The 21672-nt window shown below is 40.9% G+C and overlaps 1 protein-coding gene across 2 annotated transcripts in view; it reads left to right on the top strand.

The window, feature by feature from the left end:
• Positions 1–21672, top strand: part of RAP1GDS1 (Rap1 GTPase-GDP dissociation stimulator 1) — a 168369-nt gene that overhangs the window by 144060 nt on the left and 2637 nt on the right. For both annotated transcript variants that reach the window (XM_044302262.1, XM_044302270.1), the window contains 5 exons: positions 1032–1166; positions 2650–2775; positions 13366–13505; positions 17474–17600; positions 20065–20193. In XM_044302262.1, coding sequence (XP_044158197.1) covers positions 1032–1166; positions 2650–2775; positions 13366–13505; positions 17474–17600; positions 20065–20193 — 657 coding nt within the window. The remainder of the gene's footprint in view (positions 1–1031; positions 1167–2649; positions 2776–13365; positions 13506–17473; positions 17601–20064; positions 20194–21672) is intronic.

Below are 21672 nucleotides of genomic sequence, written 5' to 3' on the forward strand. Positions count from 1 at the left end.
CCAGTATACACAGTATACACATAGTGACTCTTTCCAGATCAGTTGCATTAAGTTATCACAGCATTTTGCATATTTACTTTCACTTAGTAGTTAGAAAGTTTATTTTTTACTTTAATTTCAGATTGCAGACCGATTTTCTGCCTAGCAAATGATTAGTAGATTTTTTTTATTTATTTTTTTATTTCCTATTCTTTGTTATTAGAAACTAGATGTTTTTCTGAATTCCTAACAGAAAAACTAGCCTTGTTGCCCAATCATAATGCAGCTTTCATTTTTTATTTTATTTTTTCCAGAGCAGTTTACACCATAAATGTTGAGCCCTGATTGGTTGTTTTGGCGCACAAGGCAAGTTTTTCTCTTAGGCCATTTTGACAAAACATGACTGGGATATTTGGAAAACTCTCAGAAGGATTCACTTCAATACTGGTTGGTAATCTTCTAGCCTCTGGTGAACGGTCTGTTTGCTGACCGCCTAAACAGCAGTGAATCAGTTTTGCAGATATGACAACACAGAAAACGCCAATATCTCTGTAGGTGACAATAAAGAACATTACAGAACATTCGCTATCGCTCTGATCTCTGATTTACTAAAATATGGGCAATTTTATGTTGTGTTGGACATTCTTCTTTTATAGTAGATTAAGGGAAGCAGTAGTATGTATCATGTACTGCGTAGGGGAGATTTGAGTAGACTGATGTTAAACTAAAATATGTTGGAGTCAGATGTACCAGAGTTATTAAGAATCTTTGGATGACTGTACGGTAGAAGTTGAAATCTACACCTGGTACAAGCAGGCAATAATATCTGCTATAATTGCTGTGCAGTTAAACCCTGCCACTTTTCTGATCACTGGCAAGAAGATTGTAAAACAGAAGTCACACATTATTGTGCAGCTGTAGCCTATAATGTGTGTCTTTTCAACAGCAGAATGCAAGAATACATTTTTCCCTGTGATAGTATACTCTCTACCGTAACATTACTTACTAAGCTATGATGCCTGCCAAAGTTGACAGTAATCTGTGTAATTTAGATGGGAACTGCATTCATATGGTGGACAATGGCATTGTGCAGAAGCTTGTGGATCTTCTAGACAGACATGTAGAGGAAGGCAATGTAACTGTACAGCATGCTGCTCTCAGTGCTCTTAGAAACCTGGCAATTCCTGGTAAGTAGTCCACATGGTTGAATAAATTGGTATTATATATTAAAAATCACTTGTATTGTGAGTCTGTCCGTAAACTCATTAAAATAACTTTTTTTAATTGTTATGTTCTTTGATGGGATAGAAAAAAAAATTTCAATTGGTCTTTATAAAAAAAATATGGAGCCCTTTTTTCTGTAAATAGCTGAAATGCTCTAGTGGCAGCGTTTGGTTTTTCTCACTTTTCCGTCAGCCAAGGAGCTGACGGGCTCCTTATCTCTGTTCTTTGACATTATAACATTCTTTACAGCTTGGTTTTTATAACCAATGGCTTAAATAACTGTTTATGACCTTTAGTAATTTAGAGATGAGGTTTATTAGATGACCAACACAAAGTGAAAATGAAAGTCACACAGCTAGAAAAACTGTTAACCCTTTGTGACAGAACAGCTCAATATTGTTAATAAAGACCAATTGGAAAAAAAAGATTTTTAGCCAAAAACAAGTAAAATGAAATCGTAAACAAAAATAGCCTCCGAAGGTGTACATAGCCTTCAATTACAATTTTAAGAATTCAGCTAAGCCTTTTTTTTTTTAAACTGTCCACTGTTCCTGCTGTGACAACGTCCTGAGGTAGACTATTCCACAGATTTACAGTTCTTACAGTAAAGAAGCTTTAACGCTTCTGGAGACTGAACTTTTTCTTCTCCAGGTGGAGGCAGTTCTCCCTTGCCTTTTGCGAGGATTTTACATGCAACAGCTTTTCACCGTATTTTTGTATGGCCCATTTTATATATTTGTATAGGTTACTCATGTCCCCCCCTTAAACACCTCTTCTCAAGACTAAATATATTTAATTCTCTTACTCTTTCCTTATAATTAAGACCCTCCATGCCCCTTATCAGTTCAGTTGCTCTCATTTGTGCTTTTTCAAGCTCCGGAGAAACCTTTCTATGGACTGGTGCCCTGAACTGAACTGCATATTGCAGGCCACACCGAAGCTTTGTAGAGTTGTAATATTAGATCCCTGTCCCGCAAGTCTATGCCTCTTATTCAATTGATATTTAATCTATTTAAAAAAAAAGATACAAAGCGGGCTATTGCCTTCATTCTCCTCAGTCCTGTAATTTTTTTGTACTTACTACATTTTGCTGGTCCAATGCGAGTTTCCACCAGTCGTGTTCTGGATTTTTCTGTTGCCTCAAAAATACATGCCAGGACTGCATGTCAAAAGACCCCAGAAATCACTTACTGGTCTAACACTTTGAACATTACATTTAAATTGCTATCACGTTGTGCTGGGGCATTTTCCTTTGCACATTTTCGTTCCAAATTTTATTAAAAGATGTAGCAGGCAGTGGAAACAGTAAAGCATAAATTAAATGTACAACTATAGGTAAATTTGGCTATTAATTACTCATTTTCTTTGAGCCAACTTTAAACAGCATTGTGCCTTTACATCTTTATATGTAGACAGCACAAAAGTTTTGTTTTTATCATTTCATAGTTGTGAACAAAGCAAAAATGTTGTCAGCTGGAGTATCGGAAGAAGTGCTCAAGTTTCTGAAGTCAGAAATGCCTCCAGTACAGTTTAAATTATTGGGAACCCTACGGATGTTAATAGATGCTCAAGGTAACAATGCATTATATATGGTGAGAAAATTTATCTCATTTGATAATGGTAAAATTTACGTAAATAGATTCTATGTGCTACTAGAAAGACAAGCGGGAATAAATAAATAGTAGGTAGTTAATACTGTGTGCCTTAATAGTACATCATGGCACGGGTTCAGGAGCTGTGTCCGCACCATCACTTGCTGGGTCTCAGCTGTATTATACAGCTGACACTCTGCTGTTCTTAGTGTCCATGACATGTTGTGGATTGTGGAGCGTCTAATGTTTTTCTTGGCAACCGGGAGCCGGGAGTCAGAAACACTATGCACTGTAATACAGAAGTATTGTTATAAATGGATAAACCACAGGTTCATGTCCTTAACCCTTTTACTACTAGCGCCACACATGTAGGAGCGATAGGCAAACATGCCGCCCGCTCGCACGTGCAGCGGACGTCATGCCCTGCGGGTCTACGCTGCTTTAAACAGCAAAGACCAGCGGCTAATAATGGTGATCGCAGTAATTAAAGTCTTGAGATGCTGTGATCAAGTGAGATAAGGGCATCTAAAAGGTGAAAAACGACCAGTGAGGATGCCGATAATTGCTTTCAATACTCAGTCTCGCTGAAGAGGTTGAGTTTATCAAACCTGCAATTCTTATTTTGGCCACCAGGTGGCAGGCCAACGTAAGAAATGAGCAATCTTCAATAATAAATGGATTTTAAAAATTCATGATTTTTCAGAAAAAAAAAATTGGGATTTTGTACACTCAAATACAAGCTTCAAAATCATTACAAAAAGTAAAAAAAAATATAAAAGTGTGTGTATGTATGTATATATATATATATATATATGTGTGTGTATATATATATATATATTATTTTATATAATATATATGTGTGTGTATGTATATATGTGTATATATTTGCAAGAAAAAGTATGTGAACCCTTTGGAATGATATGGATTTCTGCACAAATTGGTCATAAAATGTGATCTGATCTTCATCTAAGTCACAACAATAGACAATCACAGTCTGCTTAAACTAATAACACACACAGAATTAAATGTTACCATGTTTTTATTGAACACACCATGTAAAAATTCACAGTGCAGGTGGAAAAAGTATGTGAACCCTTGGATTTAATAACTGGTTGAACCTCATTTGACAGCAATAACTTCAACCGAACGTTTCCTGTAGTTGCAGATCAGACGTGCACAACGGTCAGGAGTAATTCTTGACCATTCCTCTTAACGAACTGTTTCAGTTTAGCAATATTCTTGGGATGTCTGGTGTGAATCGCTTTCTTGAGGTCATGCCACAGCATCTCAATCGGGTTGAGGTCAGGACTCTGAATGGGCCACTCCAAAAGGCGTATTTTCTTCTGTTTCAAGCCATTCGGTTGTTGATTTACTTCTATGCTTTGGGTCATTGTCCTTTTGTAACACCCATCTTCTGTTGAGCTTCAGCTTGTGGACAGATGGCCTTAAGTTCTCCTGCAAAGTTCTCCTGCAAAATGTCTTGATAAACTTGGGAATTCATTTTCCTTCGATGATGGCAATCCGTCCAGGCCCTGACCCAGCAAAGCAGCCCCCAACCATGGGGGACTTTATTGTAAGTCTTTTGCTGACACTCTAGGATTCTTCTTCACCTCATTGAGCATTCTGCGCTGTGCTCTTGCAGTCATCTTTACGGGACGGCCACTCCTAGGGAGAGTAGCAGCAGTGCTGAACTTTCTCCATTTATAGACAATTTGTCTTACCGTGGACTGATTAACAACAAGGCTTTTGGAGATACTTTTATAACCCTTTCCAGCTTTATGCAAGTCAACAATTCTTAATCGTAGGTCTTCTGAGAGCTCTTTTGTGCGAGGCATTCACATTAGGCAATGCTTCTTGTGAAAAGCAAACCCAGAACTCGTGTGTTTTATTTTTTTATAGGGCAGGGCAGCTGTAACCAACACCTCTAATCTCATCTCATTGATTGGACTCCAGTTGGCTGACACCTCACTCCAATTAGCTCTTGGAGATGTCATTAGTCTAGGGGTTCACATACTTTTTCCACCTGCACTGTGAATGTTTACATGGTGTGTTCAATAAAAACATGGTAACAATTCTTAATTCTTTGTGTGTTATTAGTTTAAGCAGACTGTGATTTGTCTATTGTTGTGACTTAGATGAAGATCAGATCACATTTTATGACCAATTTGTGCAGAAATCATATCATATATTCCAAAGGGTTCACATACTTTTTCTTGCAACTGTGTGTGTGTGTGTATGTATGTATGTATGTATGTGTGTGTGTATATATATATATATCTATACATATATATATATATATATATCAGATAAAAAAAGTCTCCTTTATTCACTTTGCTGGTGCCGCCATTTTTCTTCAGTATGTATGAATGTGTGTGTGTGTATATATACAGTACAGACCAAAAGTTTGGACACACCTTCTCATTGAAAGAGTTTTCTTTATTTTCATGACTATGAAAATTGTAGATTCACACTGAAGGAATCAAAACTATGAATTAACACATGTGGAATTATATACTTATCAAAAAAGTATGAAACAACTGAAAATATGTCATATTCTAAGTTCTTTAAAGTAGCCACCTTTTGCTTTGATTACTGCTTTGCACACTCTTGGCATTCTCTTGATGAGCTTCAAGAGGTAGTCACCTGAAATGGTCTTCCAACAGTCTTGAAGGAGTTCCCAGAGATGCTTAGCACTTATTGGCCCTTTTGCCTTCACTCTGCGGTCTATTGGGTTCAGGTCTGGTGACTGTGGAGGCCAGGTCATCTGGCGCAGCACCCCATCACTCTCCTTCATGGTCAAATAGCCCTTACACATTCTGGAGGTGTGTTTGGGGTCATTGTCCTGTTGAAAAATAAATGATGGTCCAACTAAACGCAAACCGGATGGAATAGCATGCCGCTGCAAGATGCTGTGGTAGCCATGCTAGTTCAGTATGCCTTCAATTTTGAATAAATCCCCAACAGTGTCACCAGCAAAGCACCCCCACACCATCACACCTCCTCCTCCATGCTTCACTGTGGGAACCAGGCATGTAGAGTCCATCCGTTCACCTATTCTGCGTCGCACAAAGACACTGTGGTTGGAACCAAAGATCTCAAATTTGGAATCAGACCAAAGCACAGATTTCCACTGGTCTAATGTCCATTCCTTGTGTTCTTTAGCCCAAACAAGTCTTTTCTGCTTGTTGCCTGTGCTTAGCAGTGGTTTCCTAGCAGATATTCCACCATGAAGGCCTGATTCACACAGTCTCCTCTTAACAGTTGTTCTAGAGATGTGTCTGCTGCTAGAACTCTGTGTGGCATTGACCTGGTCTCTAATCTGAGCTGCTGTTAACCTGCGATTTCTGAGGCTGGTGACTCGGATGAACTTATTCTCCGCAGCTGAGGTGACTCTTGGTCTTCCTTTCCTGGAGCGGTCCACATGTGAGCCAGTTTTTGTAGCGCTTGATGCTTTTTGTGACTGCACTTGGGGACACTTTCAAAGTTTTCCCAATTTTTCGGACTGACTGACCTTAATTTCTTAAAGTAATGATGGCCACTCGTTTTTCTTTACTTAGCTGCTTTTTTCTTGCCATAATACAAATTCTAACAGTCTATTCAGTAGGACTATCAGCTGTGTATCCACCTGACTTCTCCACAACGCAACTGATGGTCCCAACCCCATTTATAAGGCAAGAAATCACACTTATTAAACCTGACCGGACACACCTGTGAAGTGAAAACTATTTCAGATGACTACCTCTTGAAGCTCATCAAGAGAATGCCAAGAGTGTGCAAAGCAGTAATCAAAGAAAAAGGTGGCTACTTTGAAGAACCTAGAATGACATATTTTCAGTTGTTTCATACTTTTTTGATAAGTGTATAATTCCACATGTGTTAATTCATAGTTTTAATGCATTCAGTGTGAATCTACAATTTTCATAGTCATGAAAATAAAGAAAACTCTTTGAATGAGAAGGTGTGTCCAAACTTTTGGTCTGTACTGTGTGTGTGTGTCACGGCTGAGGATGGGGAAAACCCTCAGCCGTGCGATGCCAAAAGATGTTACGCGCTGCTTGACCAGGACGACAGGATTAGGGAGCAGGTCACCTCCTATCGCGTCCCTAAACTGACCCTGACTCCTATACATATGAGTCAACCCTGAAGGTGGGAGGACTCATACACTGGATGCCTAGGGGTCCCTACTAGCCCTCAGGATTGCCCTGGAACAAGGAGCAGGGTAAGACGACCTGTTCTTTCTGGACACGAATGAACAGGAGTCTCACTGGCCAAGCTGCAGGGAAAGGAACATAAACAGCCTATGGATATGGCAGGAGGCTGAAAAGCACTTCCACACCTACCTGCCACAGACACTCAGACTGGATCCCGTGCAAGACAGCAAGTGTCCACACCCAAACACAGATGGACACAGCACACACACAAACACACAGGAAGCCAGATCCATAGGTGCATAACATAACAAAGGAAAACATCAAATGGCAGATGGAAATACCAGGAGAGTGTCTCCAGCAAAGCATGGCTGAAGCACCCCTCTGACCTGCACTATACACTAAGGCTTTATAGGCCCAAGTAGTCACACCCACATAGACACACCCAGTGTTCACACACACAGAAGGGAATTAACCCTTCCAACACCAGGGAAGGGAAGACAGCAACTTAAAGGGGAATACACACAAATAAACCCCGTGCACACCAAACAAGGGAAGTGCACACAATACAAACCAAGTTGCCCAGTACAACCGCATGCATTTACAGCAAGCTGCCTAACAGCTCAGGCTGCTATGCTGCAACAGTACAACATAACTTGTTGCCCGCGGCAACCACAAGTGAGGCAGCACACTAGCGGCCCTCACCTGTGGTTAAACACCTACATACAAACTGCAGGCAACCGCATGCGGTTCAAGAGTCACGACCATGACCATGGCAGTGTGTATGTATATGTGTATGTATGTATATATATATATATATATATATATATATATAGTGTGTGTATGTATATGTGTATATATATATATATATATATATATATATATATAATATAATATAATATAATATAATATAATATAATATAATTTAGTTTAAATCACTCCCCTTTCCGTAGAATAAAAAATATATAAACATCACGGGTATCACCGCGACCGAACATGCCTGTACTATTAAAATATGAAAATATTTTTCCAATACGGCAAATGGCGTAACAGAGAAAAGGTTCAAAATGAGCCAATTTGCCATTTTTTCATTGCTTCTTTTACCCCAAAAAAGTAATAAAATGTGATTAACAAGTCACACACATTCCAAGGTATCAATAAAAACTGCAGATTGACCTGCAAAAAAACGAGCCCCCACACAGCTCAGTAGATATAACTATAAAAGAAAGTTATGGAGGTCAGAATATGGTGATGTGTAAAAAAATAAATAAAAAAAAAAAGACAGTATGTTATAGAGCAGGTGATGCTGAGCAGATTGCTGAATATTTTCCCACAAAGCTATATATCAAACCGTGTAATTTACACAATTAAACTTCAACTTATTCTGAACGTTCACAGCAATCATTGACAGTTATCACTGTATACACATTTACACAGAGAATGCTATCAGTCAATGACAACACCTTCCCGTGAACAGCTGAAGTCAGCAAAATCTGAGATATTCAGCTGAAAATGAAATGAAAGCAGCTAAGGTTGGGCTATATAAAAAATATTCCCTCGATAACGAAATTAAGAAACTTATCGCGATAAATACTGATTTAAAAGAAAAAAAAACACTTAGGGCCACAAGGTGACGTTATACTGTATGGGGGCAGCCACAAGTTGACGTTATACTGTATGGGGGCAGCCACAAGTTGACGTTATACTGTGTGGGGCAGCCACAAGGTGACGTTATACTGTATGGGGCTCCTCTTCATTGGTGGCAGTGGCAGCTTTTGATCGGAGCACCAGCAGTGTAATCCTGGGGCTCCGATCCGTTACCATAGCAGCCAGGATGCTACTGAAGCCCTGGCTGCCATGGTAATCTCCCTGCTGCTGTGTGTACTATGCACAGGGCAGCAGGGAGAGTGTGAAGTCCTATTCATCCTAATAGAGCTCTATCAGGGTGAATAGGACAAGGGATTAAAAGATCCCACGTTCTAGCCCATAAGGAGGGAAATATTTATTAAATAAAAAGTAAAAAAAAAAGCACCAAAATATTAAGTATAAATCACCCCTTTCCCAATTTTACATATATAAACAATAAATAAATATATCGCATATTGCCATATCAAATCTATATCGGTCAAAGCTGCTTCAGATGCTGTGGTCACAATTGACTGTGGCATCGGAGGGGTTAAGTGTCTGCGATCAGCGTTATTGCCACATTGAAGACATTGCCTCCAGGTGTCTGCTGTTTAAAGCAGCATAAACCTGCCAACGATAGCCCCTGCTTTTCTCTGGGGTAGTCCCCATCTTTAACACCCTAATGCATAATGCTTTACATGTATGGCATTATGTGTCCGCAATTGTATGGAGCAGGCTGCTGCGGTGAGCCCTCTCCATAAGCGGCTGGTGCTGGCTGTTTAATACAGCAGGCACCCAGCCACAATGACTGGAAATTGCGATCACGCTGAACCCCGTCATTTAACAACTCAGGTGCCACGTTCAACAGCGATTGCAGCATCTGTGAGGTAAGGCAGAGAGATGTGGCTGCCTCTCTCTCTCTTCCAATTGGAGCCCCTGCAGTGAAATCACGGGTCTCCAATCAGTTACCGTGACAGTCTGGGGCCTGCTGAGGCATCTCAAGGCTGTCATATTAAACTCCCTGCTAAGCTGTGCATGAGGCACAGCTCAGCAAGGAGCATGTCAAAATGCTATTCACCCTAAGGCCCCTTTCACATGGGCAAGTATTCCGCGCGGATGCGATACGTGAGTTGAACGCATTGCACCCGCACTGAATACCGACCCATTCATTTCTATGGGGCTGTTCACATGAGCGGTGATTTTCACGCATCACTTATGCGTTGCGTGAAAATCGCAGCATGCTCCTCTTTGTGCTTTGCGGTGCGATAAACCATGCAACGCAGGCCCCATAGAAGTGAATGGGGTTGCATGAAAATCGCAAGCAAGTGCGGATGCGGTGCGATTTTCACGCACGGTTGCTAGGAGACTATCGGGATGGAGACCCGATCATTATTATTTTGCCTTATAACATGGTTATAAGGGAAAATAATAGCATTCTGAATACAGAATGCATAGTAAAATATCGCTGGAGGGGTTAAAAATAAAAAAATTTAACTCCCCTTAATCCACTTGCTCGCGTAGCCCGGCATCTCCTTCTGTCTTGATCTTAGCTTTTTGTAGCAACAAGGACCTTTGGTGACGTCACAGTCATCACATGATCCATCACATGATCTTTTACCATAAAGCTAAGATGAAGACAGAAGGAGATGCCGGCTACGCGAGCAAGTGGACTAAGGTGAGTTAAATTTATTTATATTTTTTTAACCCTTCCAGCACTATTGTACTATGCATTCTGTATTCAGAATGCTATTATTTTCCCTTATAACCATGTTATAAGGGAAAATAATACAATCTTCAGAACATCAATCCCAAGCCCGAACTTCTGTGAAGAAGTTCGGGTTTGGGTACCAAACATGCGTGATTTTTCTCACGCGAGTGCAACGCATGACAATGTTTTGCACTTACGCAGAAAAATCGCCCGTGTGAAAGGGGCCTAAGGGGGTTAAAAGTAAAAAAGTAAAAAAAAATAAAAAAAATATTAAAAAGTTAAATCTCACCTTTCCCAATTTTACATATAAAAATTAAAAAATAATTAACAAAATAAACTTATTACGTATTGCCATGTCCAAAAATTTCTGAACTTTTAAAATGTTTAAATTAAAATTTTCCTGCGCAGTAAACGTTGTAACAGAAAAAAAAGAAAAACGCCCAATTCTCAATTTTTAGTCACCTTGTTCTCCCCCAAAAAAGTGATCAAAAAGTTGTACATACCACAAAAATAGTACCAATAAAAACTACAGTTCTCCTAAAACCAAGCCCTCATATAGCTCTGTTGACCAAAATATTAAAACGTTTTGGCTGTCAGAATATGGCGATGCAAAGAAAATTTAGATTTTTTATTTTTCCAAAAGTTTTTTATTTTTTAAAAGTAGTAAAAACTATAAAAGTTTGGAATCGCCATAATCGTATTGAGCTGCAGAATAAGAACTTCATGTCATTTGTATCACACAGTGAGCACCGTGATATTAAAACCCCAAAAACCTTGGTGGTTTTTTTTTTTGTTTACCCGTTTTCCAATACAAGTAATGCTAAATTAAATGGTGTCATTAAAAAATGCATCTTGCCCTGCAAAAAATAAGCCATCATATTGCTAAGTGAACGGAAAAATAAAAAAACATATGGCTATTGGAACATGGGAGGAAAAATCAAAAATGAAAATAGGCCCGGTCTTTTAGGGGTTAAAGACCCTACCGCTGACCTATATAGTCGTATGGCAGTGAGCTATGTAAATACTATTTGGTTTACAATTTCAATGATTAATTTCCGTGAAACTATTTTCAAATAAAGCAAATGATGCAGAAAACCACAAATAAGGGTTCAACAGTAATGTAGGAAACGGATATACATCCTTAGATATACCGACATAAACTTAAAGAGGACCTTTCATTGGTTTGTAGTAAGTGAGATAAGTACCTGTACCTGCAGGGTACAGCTGATGCTGCCACCTTGCCTGTTTTGTTAAAATAGCACTCCTACGCCACGCTGTGCCCCCGGTATTTTCCCCGCTCAGTATGCAAATACTAAGCATCGTAGCAATGGGGAGGAGACGCTGTCTTTTTTTCTGTGGGTGTCTCCTTCTCCCCTGGCTGTAGCGCTGTCGTCACAGCCAGGGAGGTTTTTTCTCCAATGCTCAGTATTGGCATAATGAGCACGAAATTTGCGGGGGACCATAACTGTGCGCAGGAGTGCTATTTAAAAGAAACAGGCAGGGTGGCAGCATCAGCGGGGGGTACCCCACAGGTACAGATATTTATCTCACTTACTACAAACCAATGAAAGAAATATAAGATACTATATATACATTGTGCCAGGGAGAGAGTAGAGATTGTATGATGAAGCAGGGCCTCCTCTGGGTCTACAGGAATATAAATATGAAAGAGGATGCAGGCTAACCTTGCACATGTATCCTGAATGGTAAAATGCAGGTTTAGAGGCACCCGCCAAAGCAGTGTGTTGTGTAGCCAGACACATTGTGAGCATGCAGAACGGGCCATATGCTGTACCAGTGCATGAAGACTTCATATGCACATCAGTTTTCACTGTTTGTAGTGTTTTTGGAGCATGAGAAAATCGCATTTAATGCTTTGTCCCAAGCCATTTTGTCTTGCGCGAAGAGAGATGAACCCTCAGGAGAGTGGGGTTATTTGACAGATGTTTGAAACAAGTGAACTTGAAGTAATGGGTCATAGTTCAGAGAAGGGTGGATACCCAGTCTACTCCATTGTGGTGAACATAATGTCAGAGCAGCAAATATCTCTCACAGCTCTGAGCAGCATACAGAGGACCACTAGTAATGAACAATGGCGGTGAAAACTGATTACCGTAAACATTTTTTTTAAATCTTTTTTCATTGCTGATGCAAATAAAGGGGCTGTCTGTCCAGTAAATAAAAAAAAGGCCCAGAATGCTTTCAAAATGTAAAGAAAAGAAAACAATACTTCCATATCCCCTACTGTTTCCATTCCAACGTATCCTAGGTTCTGGCCAGTCTCAGTAGAGAGCTTACATTTGCATGTCGAGGAGGACCAGGAAGTATAGTGACTAGTGAGGGACCCAGGAACAGTCAAAAAAAAAAAAGGGCTAAGGACTAGGAAGTAGAGAGACTAGCTTTAGGAGACTTTTTTTTTTAAAGCATTTTGACTTTAAAAAAAATATTTTGCTTGATGGACAACCACTTTAAAGGGGATCAGTCAGAAATGTATTTCAGGGACATGGACTGTACCTTTTATCTTCTAAATGGTTGTGCTGTGTGGGGGGGTGGAGGGGTAGGGGAGGGATTGGGTGGGATTGGCGGGAATCTTGATGTACCTGTATTAAAAATCTTTAAACATTTAATAAAAATTATCTGATTCAAAAAAAGAAATGTATTTCAGAAATAAGCATTCCAAGCTTTTCAAACCACACATTAAGAACCAAGCATGCCAGTTTCAAAGACATCCTTGGTGTCTCTGACTGGAACTTTGAAAATAACTTTCTCCTAAGGTTAAACTTAATGACTGATAATAGAATGCACCCGTAACCAGAACTTGGTGGAAAAAACGTATGGTGTAAACGTAAAATAGTGTACTTTTAAATCTAGGAATTTCTGAGATTGGGACAACCTCAACAAAATACTCCAGAGGTCCAGTAGTCATTTATATGATATATAGAGCCTAGAATCCTGTATAAAGAACTTCTTAGTTTTTCACCATCTGCACTGAATTTTTTGTGATCCTGGCATAAAATAATCATTGGTATGAATTTGATGAGATCAGTTATCATGCTGTTAAATTATTATATTCTCCATGTTCATTTAGCTGAGGCTGCTGAACAACTGGGGAAAAACACCAAACTTGTTGAGCGTCTTGTGGAGTGGTGTGAAGCCAAAGACCATGCTGGAGTTATGGGAGAATCAAACAGGCTGCTCTCGGCTCTTGTACGCCACAGCAAATCAAAGGTTAGTTAAAGTATGAAACTGTACAATGATGTAAAAGGCATAAGGGCACTCCCACTTTTGTAAAAAAAAAAAAAAAAAAGCCATCATATTCTTGTTCTTGCAAGGCTTTGTTTTTTTTACTTTTTTTTCCCCTATAGAGAAGTATATGATAAAATGCTACACTCATAGCATGCTATTTGGGGGAAAAAATGCCAGGCGGATGAAAAAACACCAGGAAACTTAGAGGGATTCTCTGGAAATAATTTAAAATGCAACCTGTCCTTGAATGTAAACAGAATCGGTTGCCTCTAGCTGCCTAGGGAGTTTAAGGGGCAGGGCCTCACTATGCTCCAGCACCTTCATCTACTGCACATTGAGCATTTCTGTCAGGCTGCTCAGCTATGATGGCATATCATAGGAAGGATCACATCATTACCATCTGTTGTATAGCAGTGTAGTGAGGACCCTCTGCAAGTGGAGGCAACCAGTCCTCCTCACATCGTGAAGACAGTGCTTGCAGCCATTTGAAATAATTCTTGGAGAATCCCTTTAAAGCACTACTACAAAAAACTGTGGGATTCCTCCTTTCATTTTTTAAAGGAGCTCTGAAATGAAAGGTGGAATCCGATTGGCAACTAAGCCGGTTTTCCTTTACACCAGTTTTGATAAATTTCCCCCAGTGTGTGTAGGTTGGTTTTTGCCTTAAAAAGAATACAAAGAAAGTAGCATTTTTGGAAAAAAAAAGCCTGTATGTACAGCCCTCGAAGAAACTTTTCTGTACTTAGCTTTTTATCTAAATTAAAAGCACACTGTTTGAGTGGAGTGGAGCAGAGAAGCTCAGCGTTTTGTACTTTATGAAGAACACTCATCCTTGATGGTGTGGACCACATTTGGTTCAGCATTAAGGAGAGACATTTCAAATGTGAGGAAACAGGAAATGGTGAATTTGCAAATTAACATTTCAGTGTACGCTTACACTAGTGTTATACCATCCACAATTGTCACTGGTTAGTAGTTAGGCTAGTTTCACACTAGCGCTTGTAGATCCAGCAGGCTGTTCTGGCAGGGAACAGCCTGCCAGATCTCTCTGTATCTGGCATTGCTTGAAGTTACAGGGATGCCATCCAACCCCATTAACTATAACTGGGTCTGGCACAGATCCATCAGCAGTCCGGACAAATACCACTGTGCGCTGCATGGCTCCCCATTATAGGTAATGGGGCCAGACAGCATCGCTGTAGCTTCTGGCAATGCCGGATACAGAGAGATCCTGCAACCGGTTCCCTGCCGGATCTACAAGCTCTAGTGTGAAACTAGCCTAAGGATGTACCTGCAATATTGGTCATAACTTTTAGGCCTCCTGCACACGGCAGTTTTTTTTCCCGTTTACTGGCCGTTTTACGGAACCATTCATTTCAATGGTTCCACAAAAAAAAACGGAATGTACTCCCTATGCATTCCGTTTCAGTTTTTCCGTTCCATTTTAACATAGAACATGTCCTATTATTGCTCAAGTCAATGGATCCGCAAAAAAATAGGAACACATACGGAAATGCATCCGTATGTCTTTTCTGTTTCCGTTCAGTTTTTTCCTGAACCATCTATTGAAAATGTTATGGCCAGACCAATTTTATCTATGTAATTACTGTATACTGTATATGCCATACAGAAAAACGGAACGGAAACGCAACGGAAACAAAAAATGGAACAACGGATCCATGAAAAACGGACCGCAAAACACTGAAAAAGCCATACGGTCGTGTGCAATAGGCCTTAAGATGAGCCACACCAGCTGGAGGTTGCAAGCCACCTGAGCCACTAGTTGGTATCAAGCTCTGACTACAGGAGGCTCCAATATGAAATAAAAACTATAGTCTGATTTAGATCAGAGCTCTCATTATTGGACTGATCTCTAATAAAGCTTGTACTTTGTAGGGCATACAGTTTCTGCAACAAAATCTGCAGCATGTGAGGGAACCCTTAGGCTGGGTTCACACCTGAGCGTTTTACAGCGCGTTCCTACGCGCTGTAAAACGCTCAACAAGGAGAAACCAATGATTCCCTATGGGAATGGTTCACACTTGGGCGTTTTACAGCGCGTACGATCGCGCTGTAAAACGCCCGACGCTCCAAAAAGTACATGAGCGACTTTTGGGGCGTTTGTGGCCATAGGACACTGTAGTGAATCACACAAACGCGCGTCAAACGCGCGTTTACTATTACAAAAACGCGCATAAAAATGCGCGTCAAAAACGCGCGTAAAACGCGCGTTTGCGCAACGCTCAAGTGTGAACCCAGCCTTACAGTAGAAGATTGTTGGGCTTGTTAACCATCCATCACTAATGGAAGAAACTTGATTCAAACTTAGGTCTCTTCTTCTGCCTTTTTGTTGGTTCTGTATGGTGGACATTTTTGTTAACTGACTAGCACTGACACCATATTGGTTACTTCATTTGAATTTGCTTCTGAGCAACTGACAACACGACATTCTGAGAAAGCGACAGCTGATTGTCAATTGCCAAGAAGCTTGTTCAAGATTGACAACCATTATTAGATCCCACCAGAATAGCTTAGTCTGTCCCCGTTAATTATCTCATTCTTTCCAAGGGTGCTAATAAGCGATTACACTATGCATATCTAGTATAGCTGTGAGTTTACCCCTCAACTGAACAGTTATCATTTTCTAGAAAGACCCATGGTGGACCCTTGTTCACCATGATCAGTGGTGTCCTTTCCATATTCCATAAATATTTCAGAAGACTTAAAGGTAGGCAGACAATGTCATAGAGCAGCAGGAAATGCTGGGTGTATAGGGAGAGGCATTACCAGTAGAAAGAGGGAGGTGCTCATGCCGCTCTACAGAGCACTAGTGAGACCTCATTTGGAGTATTGTGCGCAGTACTAGAGAACAAATCTCCAGAAAGATATTGATACTCTGGAGAGAGTTCAGAGAAGAGCTACTAAACTGGTACATGGATTGCAGGATAAAACTTACCAGGAAAGATTAAAGGACCTTAACATGTATAGCTTGGAAGAAAGACTAGACAGAGGGGCTATGATAGAAACTTTTAAAAACATAAAGGGAATCAACAAGGTAAAAGAGAAGAGAATATTTAAAAGAAGAAAAACTGCTACAAGAGGACATCGTTTTAAATTAGAGGGGCAAAGGTTTAAAAGTAATATCAGGAAGTATTACTTTACTGAGAGAGTAGTGGATGCATGGAATAGCCTTCCTGCAGAAGTGGTAGCTGTAAATACAGTGAAGGAGTTTAAGCATGCATGGGATAGGCATAAGGCCATCCTTCATATAAGATAGGGCCAGGGACTATTCATAGGATTCAGTATATTGGGCAGACTAGATGGACCAAATGGTTCATATCTGCCGACACATTCTATGTTTCTATGTGTGTAATTTTTTGGGTAAATGAATTCCATTAATCCATTCACAATGTCATGCTCTTCCAGAGGTTTTTGTAAAATTATTGGGCAGTTTCTCTGCCTACGAGATATTATCACAGATGCTTGGTTTACTTTTGCAGTTCTCAAAACTGAATTTGACTCAGCAGAGATCACATGCCTCTTCACAGCAAAAATGTTTAACATGAACAGAGTTGAGAAATGGACCTTAATCCTAACTTCTACAAACCTATGAATACAGAATCAACCTAATCAAACTAATATGAAAAATTGTTATTCTAAAAATCTTCATCTACTTGCATATTATAAGTTATACCAGCAAGAATTAGTCTTTATGTAGAAAACTATGATTTAAATCAAGCCTTACTGACTAGAGATTTAAATCGTGATTTAAATCATTTTGATTTAAATCAAATTCACCCTGCTTTTTTGCTGTGCAACACTTCTGACAGATGTACCCTTAGATACAACTTTTGTATTAGTTTGTATTTGACCATTGGAGACTTTTTCAAAAGGAGAACAATTTCATGCAAATCTGCTTTCTTTCATTGCTTGATTTCTCTTTGCCATAGGATGTAATTAGAACCATTGTCGAAAGTGGTGGCATAAAGCACTTAGTCACCATGGCAACCAGCGAACATGTAATAATGCAGAACGAAGCACTTGTTGCCCTGGGATTAATAGCAGCATTAGAATTACGTGAGTATTTCAAAGGATATATTCCTTCCTGTTATTAACGCACTGGTGCTGTGCTTGATTTGGTTGGAATTATATCCACAGATCCCTTCCTGTTTCTGTGATTTAAAAGGTGCAGAGGTTAAGCTTATGGAAAGAGACTCAACATGCTTAAATAAAAAAAATATATATATGTGTGTGTGTGTGTGTATATATGTATGTGTATGTATATGTATGTGTGTGTGTATATATATGCATACAAGCAATCCCTCCTCATATTCAAATCCTCACTCGCTGATGCAAAACAGGCTTACTTCTCATCTCTCATATCTTCCCTGTCCCACAGCCCTAAACAACTTTTTAGCACTTTTAATTCCCTTCTCCGTCCCCCAGCGCCCCCACCCTCTCCTCTCTTCTCAGCTGAGGACTTTGCCAAATATTTCAAACAAAAGATAGTCCACATCAGAGAAAGCTTTACTACACAGTCCCCACAGACCCTATACACAACTGCTCGGTCCTCTTCTCCCAAAACCCACTTCTCTACCATTACAGAAGGTAAACTCTCCACTCTACTCTCCAAATCTCATCTGACCACCTGTGCACTTGACCCAATCCCATCCCACCTCATCCCTAACCTCACTGCAGTGTTTATCCCAGCCCTAACTCATCTCTTCAACCTATCACTAAACTCTGGTGTCTTCCCCTCTGCTTTTAAACATGCTACCATTACACCCATCCTCAAAAAACCTTCACTTGACCCATCTTCCTTGTCCAGTTATCGCCCCATATCACTTCTTCCGTATGCCTCAAAGCTACTTGAACAACATGTCCATTCAGAACTGTCCTCCCACCTCTCCTCCTGCTCCCTCTTTGACTGCCTACAATCTGGCTTCCGACTCCACCACTCGACCGAGACTGCCCTTACCAAAGTCACCAATGACCTACTGACAGCCAAAACCAAGAAACAATACTCTGTCCTCCTTCTCCTTGACCTGTCCTCTGCCTTCGACACTGTTGACCACTCCCTTCTGTTGCAAACGCTCTCATCTCTTGGCATCACTGACCTGGCCCTCTCCTGGATCACATCATACCTCACAGACCGGACATTCAGCGTCTCCCACTCCCGCACCACCTCCTCGTCTCATTCCCTCTCTGTTGGTGTCCCGCAAGGCTCTGTTCTAGGACCCCTGCTCTTCTCTATCTACACTTTTGGCCTGGGACAGCTCATAGAGTCCTATGGCTTTCAGTATCACTCCTACGCTGATGACACACAAATCTACCTCTCTGGTCCAGACATCACCACCTTACTATCTAGAATCCCACAATGTCTATCTTCTATATCATCCTTCTTCGCCTCTCGCTTTCTTAAACTTAACATGGATAAGACAGAATTCATAATCTTTCCCCCATCTTGTTCAACCCCCCCTACAGACCTATCTATCACGATCAATGGCTGCACACTATCCCCAGTCAACAAAGCCCGCTGCCTTGGAGTGATCTTGGATTCTGCCCTTTCCTTCCGACCGCACATCCAAGCCCTTTCCACCACCTGCCGTCTCCAACTCAAAAACATCTCCCGCATCCGCGCTTTCCTTAACTTTGAATCTGCGAAAATACTTGTACATGCCCTCATTATCTCCCGCCTAGACTACTGCAACATTCTCCTCTGTGGCCTTCCATCTAGCACTCTCGCACCCCTCCAATCTATCCTCAACTCTGCTGCCCGACTAATCCACCTCTCACCCTATTATTCCTCTGCCTCTCCCCTTTGCCAATCCCTTCACTGGCTCCCCATTGCCCAACGAATTCACTTCAAAGTACTTACAAATACATACAAGGCCGTCCATAACCTGTCCCCTCCCTACATCTCTGAGCTAATTTCCCGATACACCCCCACACGCACTCTCCGATCCTCACAAGACCTCCTTCTCTCCTCTCCTCTTATTGCCTCTTCCCACAATCGACTCCAGGATTTCTCCCGTGCATCCCCCATACTCTGGAACTCGCTACCCCAACATATCAGACTCTCACCTACAGTGGAATCCTTCAAAAGAAACCTGAAAACCCACCTCTTCAGACAAGCCTACAACCAGTGACCCTGCTGCCTCTATACCGCCACGACCTGCTTCACCCGCACCTACTGTGTCCTTCTCCCATACCATGTAGATTGTAAGCCCTCACGGGCAGGGCCCTCTCTCCTTCTGTACCAGTTTGTAACTCATTTTGTTTATGATTAGTGCAATTGTCTGTATTATGTATGTGCACCCCTTATCATATGTACAGCGCTATGGAATGAATGGCGCTTAAATAATTAATAATAATAATAATAATAATATATATATATATATATATATATATATATATATATTATCCTTATACAGTTTATTGTATATTGTTATGTAGAGTATAGAAGAGCTGCTCTTCTGCTTTGTCATGGTGAGGAGAAGCGTTCAATGTTATTGTTACCATCATTTTCTGTCTGTTATAGAAACTGCAGAATGTGAGCTAGAAAGTGCCAAGCTAGTCCAGGTTCTGCATAGACTATTATCAGATGAAAGAAGTGCTCCAGAGATAAAGTACAATTCTATGGTTCTGATCTGTGCTGTTATGGGCTCAGGTAAGTAACTTCCAGGGCGTTATAGCGCATAATCTAGATAATAAGGGTGGGTTCACACTAGCGTTAAGGATTCCGTTATGGCTTTCCATTATAAAGTAAAATAACGGAATGCCCAGACACACAATGCAAAAACGGAAGCCTTTAAAAGGCGTACCGTTTGCTTTCCGTCCTAATAGAAGTCTATGGAAAAGCATAACGGATCTGTCTGGGTCCCGTTATGCAAGACGATAAACAAAGTCCTGTGAACAGAACTTCGTTTTCCGTCTTGCATAACGGGACCCAGATGGATCTGTTTTGATTCCCATAGACTTCTATTAGGACGGAAAGCAAACTGAATGCCTTTTTAAAGCCTTCCGTTTTTCATTCCATCATAATACAAATCTATGGCCAGAAGAACGGAGCCATCCTTCCGCCTTATGGATTCCGTTATAACCATGTTATAACGGAAAGCCATAACGGAATCCCTAACGCTAGTGTGAACCCACCCTAAGGAATGTGATATGTACAGATATTTGATACAACTTTAAAGGGAACTCGTCATAGATTAAGGCCCCCAAACCAGCACCAACTTGTTATCTAGGATGGTGAAAGTTTCATAAAGATGCTCATCTATATTCTGGGAGACTCACAGAATGCTCTACATTGGAATGACTTGTAAGGCCTCGTTCACATCTCCGTTTTAAGATCAGGCAGACTGTTCTGGCACAGAGCAGCCTGCCGAATCTTACACATCTGGTGTTGCCAGATCCTCTACGTCACTGCCGGATCCCCATTGACTACAGTGAGGCCCAGAGGTGATCTGGCCAATTTCCGACTTAGGCCTCTTTCACACGAACGTGACGGATTAGGTCCGGATGCGTTCAGTGAAACTCGCACCATTTTGCAAGCAAGTTCAGTTACTTTTGTCTGCGATTGCGTTCAGTTTTTTGCGCGCGGGTGCAATGCATTTTGATGCGTTTTTCACGCGCTTGAAAAAAACCCTGTAGGTTTACAAACAACATCTCTTAGCAACCATTAGTGAAAAACGCATTGCATCCGCATTTGCTTCTATGGGGCCAGGGCTGCGTGAAAAACGCAGAATATAGAACATGCTGCGTTTTTCACTTGGCGCAGAAGTGATGCATGAAGAAAATACGGGGTCTGGATTCAGTGCGGATGCTATGCGTTCATGTCACTCATTGCACCCGCGTGGAAAACTCGCTCGTGTGAAAGGGGCCTTAAACGCCAGGTTGAATCTTGGCACCCTTGGTGGTCAGCTGTCTGGAGAGGTCTCTGCAAGGCTGTTCTGAGTTTTTTAGTTTACTACAGCTTTGTCCCATTGAAGTGAAAGGTAGCTTTGCCTAGTAAGGAGTGAAAGGGATGCGGCATTCACCTAGGCTCTGTGGAACAAGCTGATCATGGGGCTGAAGAGGTTCAAACCCCCCCACAGTCCACTATTGATGGTCCGTCCAACAGTTTGGCCTTCAGTTTTAAAGAGTA

Source organism: Bufo gargarizans, chromosome 1 (genome assembly GCF_014858855.1).
Source record: "Bufo gargarizans isolate SCDJY-AF-19 chromosome 1, ASM1485885v1, whole genome shotgun sequence".
Classification (NCBI taxonomy): domain Eukaryota; kingdom Metazoa; phylum Chordata; class Amphibia; order Anura; family Bufonidae; genus Bufo; species Bufo gargarizans.